This window comes from Diabrotica virgifera, chromosome 8 (assembly GCF_917563875.1).
Source record: "Diabrotica virgifera virgifera chromosome 8, PGI_DIABVI_V3a".
Taxonomy (NCBI): Eukaryota; Metazoa; Arthropoda; class Insecta; order Coleoptera; family Chrysomelidae; genus Diabrotica; species Diabrotica virgifera.
Genome location: NC_065450.1, coordinates 93,203,907 through 93,212,416, shown reverse-complemented (window position 1 = coordinate 93,212,416; position 8,510 = coordinate 93,203,907). Strand labels below are relative to the sequence as shown.

Sequence of the window (8,510 nt, the reverse complement as noted above, 5' to 3'; positions counted from 1 at the left end):
TATATCGGAATTAAAATAACATTTGTATATATTTTTTTCTCCTTATGAACTTTTATTTACAATCAATTTCTTAAAAGTTTTAAGTAAGTTTGAATGAAATTTTAAGCAAGGAAGGAGGAGCATCCAATGATGCTTCGTCTTATAGGTTTATTTCACTGTTTTATTAAATCTTGTAGCCACGTTCGCTTGAGTCTTCTGTGTATTCGTCCATTGGTAGATATGTTTGATCAGTTCGTTGTCTTGGTTTCTTGTTCGACTTTCATGGTTGGTCACTTTACGCTGTATTTCATGTATTACGAAGGGAATATTCAGATTATTGTGAGATTACTGACATACCAGGGTGCGCCAGTAATTGGTCTAAGGACTTTTTATTGAAATCTCTGTATGGTTGTGATGTGTGTTAATTTAGCACAATCCCAGAGATAGATACCATACATCCTAATTGATTTCAACATGGCTTTGTATAGTAGTAATTTGATATTTAATGACAATTCGGATATCCTACCAAGGAGCCAGTACGTTTGTCTGAACTTGAGATCCAGCTGCCTGCATTTCATTTAGAGGTGTTTGTTCCATGTTATCCTTTGGTTGATATGCAATCTAAGGTATTTAAGATGCAATGTAAACTAATTTGAATGCACAAATATCATTCTTGAGACGAGACATTGTGGAAAAGTTTAGAATTTGTTAAAATGCTGGATTCAAAAGTAGGAGTTTAATACAACAGATATATAAATAACATAAATGGTATTAACAATATAAACAGGTTAATACAATAAAACAAAGGTTTAAGTATTTATTTTTTAAATTTTAATACTTTATGCATTGGAATCTATAAAGTTTTGAACTAAGACCAAAAGTATGACACTTTCATTTGCATGCCATCAGCATTTGTTTATTTAAATGTGCTATAAAAAAACACCATAAATCCAATTCCTTTACTTATTATTTTTTTGTCCTTTAAAACAATTTGTTTATTCATACATTTTTGCTAGCTGTGGAAGTTCTTTTAACGGAATATGATATAACATATACTTTAAATGATACTTCAAATCAAACACCAATATCATGTACCTATGTATTTATAAATTTATTAAAAACTGCAGTCCAAGAAAAATAATATATTATCAACATTAGCCATTTACAGTAAAACCTCCGTTAACCAAAATAATTGGGGGTAGGCTGTTTTGGATAACAAGAATTTCAGTTAAAAATGACATTGTTTTTGTACTCTTCTTTTATCAAATTACATAGTATTGGAGAGATATAGCTACAAAACATCATTGTCAAAGGGAAACACAAAAGAAAATAGAAGAATTCTTTAAAAAACACTCTAAACATGTTCATTTTCCTTGATTTTATTGCTTTTTGATTAATTTCCTTTATATTGACAAAATTATTGAAACTGTCAGCCATTTCGGTTAAACGATGTTTTGGTTAAAAAGGTTTCGGTTAACGGAGGTTTTACTGTATTTGCCTTAAATGGCAACATTTTAAAACAAACAAACACACATTACACAAAAAGTTGCACTAGACTTTCTCCTGGTTAAAAATGTATAAAGGTACTGCCACAGAATAACTAACCATACAGAAGCGAAACTGACTGTCGTTTCCATTGATTGTGTGGGAACCGAAATATTTGACCTTGAGCCCTAGTTACAGAATGGAACTTGATGTTCTAAGGAATAGACCAATTCAAATGATGTGATATTTTTGACAAGTAGTTATTAATTAATTTTGAAATATAAAATTTAACTATAAAATATAAATAAACTATAAAATAAAACATATATAAATATAAAATTTAACTAAAAACAACTGTCACTGTCAGTCTAAAAGTGAGGTTATACCAGTTACGTTGACACATGAGCATGAAAATGATGTTACCATTTTGGGCCTGAGTTTCGCTTCTGTATGGTTAGTTATTCTGTGGTACTGCCACAGTTTGTTCGAATTAATAACCGCAGGCTCAGTTGCCAATATTTCAATGTTTTCTCTAAACAACTGCAATATTTGTAAAGCTGCTATTATTGGAACAAAAGGTATGTTGCATTGCATCTCATTTCACATATTAATACGAAAAATCTCTTTAAAATACCAAACCTTCTTTCAATAACAATGGGGAACTTGCACATTTTTTTTTATTACATAATAATGTTCAGTTTTGTATAAAAATGAGATTTCCAAAATTTCCCGATTCAAAAACTCATAACAACTTAGAAATACAAATTTAAAGTCTTCTTTATTTTAAAGTAGTTCAGACGGGCCGTGACGTCACATAGTTTTACATTAGTTTTTTATATGGTTATATCAGTGATGTGGGAGGATTATATGTAAGTATATTCTTCTTCTTCTTCTTTAGTTTATTGGCCTCCACCTACTTGGGTATTTGGCCACAGCATTGTCGCGAAATATGGGAAAATATTTATATTGTAATGACATTTTTGGATCATTATTGGGACCGTGCAAGTTCGGCAAAGCGACCTCTATTTCTACGCTCTGTACTTTTATTCGCACTTTTAATTATATTGGCCAATTATATTAGTCCTGGTTGCTGGATAATTGTCAAGACCATAGTCCAAAAAAATAATAAGAAGAAAAAATAAGATGCAGGTTATGTTTAGCAAACGTAAACAATTGTATGTAGTAAATAAAATCAGTTATTAAAATGCACTACTGCAAGCAAAATACAATTAATTAAATTTACCTTTATATAATAATTGCATATCATATCAATATTGTGGAGCAATATATAATTTTTCTGCGTCAATGACAGAAGGTATGAAATATACGTCAATTTGACAATTTCAATTGACAATATGAATTATTTAAGATAGTTGCAATATTTCTCCGCGACTCGCGCACGGTCGTTTCTCGTTTCCCTTTCCAAGTACTTGCACACCGCGAATACTTAATAGGAAGTGTGTACCTACTAAGTTTTATCGTTAAATACTTATGAAAATAATAATCAGAATAAAATCACAGTATAAAATTAGTAGGTATAATGGGAGTATAATATAAATAATATATGTACTTACTTATCTGCTTTAACTCCCCGAACTTCTCCGACGGAAAAATTTTCACTCTTTTAAAAATATGTAGCCACCATACACATATCAATTATAGGTAAGTTATCAGACTGCCCTTTACAAAAACCCTCTTCGGTCATTTTAAAAAATATATCTTAAAAACACTCAAATACATCAGAAATAGAAATTATCAAATATATGTATAAAACTTAGTGTCAGTGTCAAAACGAATGCCAAACCTATGAGGGAACTTACACATTTTTTTATTACGTAATATTATTCAGTTTCCTTTAAAAATAATATTTCCAAACTTTCACGCGGTAAAACCTCATAATAACTTAGAAGATAATTTAAAATCTATATATTTTTTTCTGCTTTCTGGCCTTGGTTTAGAAGAACCCTTAGCCAATGTAAAATAGTTCAAACGATCAAAAACGCTTGTGACGTTACATAACTGTATTTTCTACTGACGTTTATAGTGTCTAATTTAAAATTATATACAATTTTGTTTACTTTGTTGGTGCAGAATGTACATGCACAACTATATGACGTCACTATGCGTTTTGGACCATCTGTTTTAATTTGAATTTTTAATCGTCTTTAGGGGCCAAACGAAAGACAAACAAAACTTTTTTTATCTTTGATACATGTTTTAAATTATGTTCTGTTGTGATTTATAACATTTTTTTCGAATTTAAAAATTTATGCAAGTTCCCTATTGAAGCAATTTATGATTGATTAAAAAGCACTTCAACTGCTGTCGAAGATTCTGCTATGGTGTCATTAATAGGTAGTTGAGAACTGGATATTCCCTAACAATACATTGTCCATAAATTCCCCATTTTATGTGCCCATAATCCATAATATGCAAAAGTATTTGACAACTCCTAAAATAGAGTATTTTTTCTAAATGCATTTCCATAATATTGTAGGATGAGTATTATGGGTTATATTGCTCTTTAAATGACAAAATACTAATTAAATTCAACGTTTTACTCTTTTTCATGATCTTTTTACTTTTTATATATATTACAGGTAACAAAAATAGAATTTTAGCACATTTTAGAGGTTATTTTTATAATTTTTTACAAAAATAAAAATATTTAATGTCATTGTCATTTGTCAAAATAAAAGATTCCTTTCTTACAACCAAAACCTACTAAAATCTACTATATTTTCTACCAGATTCTAAAATCTACTAGATTTAAAATTTTCCCACTAAAGCCGCAGTCTCTCTTATGCGATTGTCGCATGCGTTCGACGCAAGCAGCAGTCGCAAGCGATGTTCTGTGCACTCCTCAAATGTAAACTTTATACGAGCGGTCTGTCTTGTGCGTCCGACGCGAGGAATCGCATGCGCCTGCTGCATCGACTGGTGATGATAGCAGTGCTTTGCAGTGACTGCATGCGTCCATTTCATAAAACAACAAAAAATTTGACATACAACTTAAAAGTTTGTTGTTTATTGTTTATCAACTTATGATAACGAGGTTCGAGGTTAAGAAGCTTTGTTAATTAATATTTTAATAATATGTAATTTCCAGATATAAATAAGCAATGCTGTTGTTTTCATAATTGCACAGAGAATAAACATTTTGTACTAACCTTAATGTGACACCAAGTTTTTCTTCTGGTGTTATCACTCTCTTTACCATTCTTGTAGGAGATTTCGTTATGTCTTCCTTAATAGCACATAACAAGGAATTAATGGAACTGGTTCTTCGTTACACGAAAGAAACTATGAAACTTGGTCTCATTATCAACCATATATTTACTTATTAAATTGGTTTGGTATCCTTCTTCAACCCTATTCACATACATTTCATCAGTTTTACTCTTTTTTTGGTTTACCGTCATCTGAGAGCATCACTTTTAAAATGTTCTCCAATTCTTGCTCTTTTAATATGTGAAGATAAACCTGTCTCTGTAGATGCCCCATTATTATTATCACTAAATTAATTACTACTTACTATTACCGTTGATTGATAAATATAGAGGGGTATATTCATCCAGTATATTCATCAATCAACGCTATTACTATTACTACTACCTACTAATTATAAATTACTAAATATTACTATTATTATAAATTACTAAATATTCCTATTATTATTAATTACTAAATATTACTATAATTATAAATTACTATGAAGCAATTTTACTGTTATCGGTGCTATCCTTTATCAGATAATATATAACATAACCTTTAACCTATTATTTTTTAAATTCCCGCTTTTCATCAGCTGTTCTATCTGATGCGTCTAAACGTACAAGAGAGACCACCCCAACCACACTCGCGTCTAGAAATTATAAAATATTTTTGCTCCTTGGCTTTCTCAAGGTCATTCGATTGAAATGTCAAATAAAAATGCAAATAATATTATAAGGTTATGTTTTATTTTTATTTGAATTTGAAATTATTATATTATGTATTAATAAATATTATTGGTGCTGATGAAATTACGAATTAATGTTACAAGACAGACATAATATCATAAATTGCTTTCAGAGTAGGTACGTTAGTAAATGTTTTTAAAGTATTAATGCCTACCTACAATATTTTCAATATGAATTAAAAAAAAATGAATTAGAATAGGTGAAAAAATCAAACAAATTAATAATGTATACAAATAAAGATTTTATTCTAATTAAAGAGCACATTATTTACTTGTAGCATTAATTGATTTGCTATCAAATTTGTTTCTTCAGCATCAGGTTTTGATAACAGCTTTTTTTTGACTTTGTAGTTTTTTTCTTGGTGGAAAATAAACGTTTTTGAGCAACTACTTTTTTTATTGTGTGGAATGTTTTGTGTGCCATGAGATAGTACCACAATATTAAGTTCATTTCCAGAATGTTCTGCTAATGTCCTTAATGTAGGCACCAAGGGTGCTGTAATACTTTTAAATGCCTCAAGTTGTTCAAAAGTTGTTATATTTTGAATTATTTGGGTTTGTATTTCTATCAATTTCTGTTTTTCAACTTCCAGTTGTTTGGACCTTTTTTCTTGATTGATATTACAAGACTTACTCACAAATTCCACAAATTTATCTTGCTCTGTAGCTTGTTTAATTTTTACCTCATCTGTATTTATTATATGTTCTTCATCTGCATTAGTATCTTGAATTTGATGGCATTTCATAAACTGACACACAAGATGTATGTGTTTGCACATATTCCATCTTATACTGTTATCCAAGCATGTACAGGAATATGAATGTAGACAGGATTGGCACAAATCACAGACTAATTGGCAGTCACAACTGGGTTTGTTTTTCTGAACTAAATAGATATCACTGGTTGAACTTGATGGTATCTCCCAGCCCATTTCAGACATGACAATGGTGTCCATATCTAAATTAAGACTTGTTTTGTGCCTTTTCCGTAACTCTCCTAATTTGCTGGATATTTTACCTTTATTCAACGTAATAAGCCATTCAAACAATTTGTCTTTAATTAATTTAATCAAGATATTGATAGTTTTATCCAGCCTTCGTACTTGTCTTCCATTTAAATACAAATATTTAATCGTTTGATGCATTCGTTCTATGCTCATATTTGTATTTATTCCTGCATGCAAGCGATAACAGTACGCCCTGGATTCCATATTGTGCAGATAACATTTTTGAAAATATTGACCAAATTCTTGGGTATTACCAGAAGATAGAAGAGAAATTTGAAAATTTTGTATCATATCCCTAAATGAAGTAACATCGGTCTCTTGTAATAAGGTACGTAGCTGTTTGTATACGATAACCTAAAAGACGAATGATATGATGAGTGGGCAAAAAAATTAAATATTTAAGTTACCTTTTGCTCTTGACCATCAATTTTATTTAGATTTTTCCGCCACGCTTTATCTATGTGCCAGGAACAAAATAGCCTAAAATTTAATATCCATAATATAGATTTAATAAAAAAATTTTTTAAGAAACGCTTTTCTTTAATAACGAGTGACTGAAATTAAAAATATTATAAAAAATCAAAATTGAAAAAATCTAACACATTCGTCAAAAAAAAGCGTGGCGCGTCTTCATCGAATAAATGGTTTTCACCCCACGCTTTTATTTAACGAATGTGTTAGATTTTTTCATTTTTATTTTTTGCTTTTTAGTTGATTTTTTTATATATTTAATTTTAGTCACTCGTAACTAAAGAAAAGCGTTTCTTAAAAAATTTTTCATATTTTTTTATTTTGTACTTTTTAGTCTTACACTTTTCAAACATTAAAATATATCGTCATGTTTATTAAAATATGTATAAAACATATGTATCTACTAACATGAAAAGTAGTTGGAATGGGCAAAAAATTTGAAACTTTGTTGTTTATTTATGAAGCATAACGTAAACAATTAACGCAAAAAGTGAAATTATGTATGGTTCATATCATTAGCTACAATTCGTAAAAGTTTCAAGTTTTTACATCGTAAAAAACAAGAGAATTTAAGTACATATTTTCCATTAAAATCGTTTTTTTTTATTTAAACAATAAACAAAAAAATTTTTTATTGACTATTCGTGTATTGTTCCCGCAAATGCATATGTCTGCAAATTTTCATTCATTTGCATTGGAGAAAAGGCAGTCAAATTAACGTCTAAAGATTTGACGAAAACTATTGAACTAAATAAAAGCGTTTAAAAATAAGAATATATTGCATAGTTTTCTACCTGAATTTAGCTGGAGTCATAATTTGGAGCCATGCATTATAGTAATATTGGGCCATGTCTGACATGAAAACCATGGGTTTGATTACTCTTCCTAAATTTTCTTTTATCTTCATGAAAAAAATAGTCATTATTTCCTCATCAGACCGATTTCCAATCATAAAACAACAAGGAAATCCCTCCCTCATATCATCCAATATTAACAATGTAGTAAGTTCAAAATCATGAGCATTAAGTCCATGTGTTCCGTCGATACAAATTACATCTTCTGAGTATTTGTCTAACACTTCCAGTTGACCAGGATGCATAACAATTAAAAGAAAATCTTCATTTTTTAAACAAGGAAAATCATTACATAAAGCCCCTTGTGGCTTGTAATATAAAATTATTCCACTATTCTTGGCTTCTTCAATCCAGGATTCAATACTTATAACTTCATTTTTATGGCGAATTCCATCAGAATTTTAATTAAAAGTTTGTGATATATTATGAAGATCTTTTCTTGTTAAGATATGCATCCTTTCCAACTTATTATTAGTTACAGAATCTCTAATCTCATCTAATATGGAAACAAGAGGAATTTTCGAAGCAATTTTACTAGCTATTTCTATTTTTTCATTTTTAGTAATATTCAAATGACCCAAGTCATTGTCATGACCAATGTGAGTTTGTATAAAATTCATTTTAACATTGCCATTTTCTGGTAAAATACAAACTTTCAATCGAGAAGGACATATTCCATTAATTTTTCTGCTTCCTTTGGTTTTTAAATATCGCATATCCTTACCCTTTTTTCACATAAAAACCGGAACGATG

The 8,510-nt window shown here is 29.5% G+C and overlaps 1 protein-coding gene across 1 annotated transcript; it reads right to left on the bottom strand.

Annotated features, from left to right (window-relative positions):
- Positions 1-5,359: 5,359 nt before the first annotated feature.
- On the bottom strand, positions 5,360-6,888 carry LOC126890042 (uncharacterized). Its single transcript, XM_050658873.1, has 2 exons — positions 6,840-6,888; positions 5,360-6,786 (listed from the first exon to the last, which is right to left on the bottom strand). Exon 2 carries the CDS (start codon positions 6,721-6,723, stop codon positions 5,674-5,676), a length of 1,050 nt encoding a protein of 349 aa, XP_050514830.1. The 5' UTR covers positions 6,724-6,786; positions 6,840-6,888; the 3' UTR covers positions 5,360-5,673.
- Positions 6,889-8,510: the final 1,622 nt, after the last annotated feature.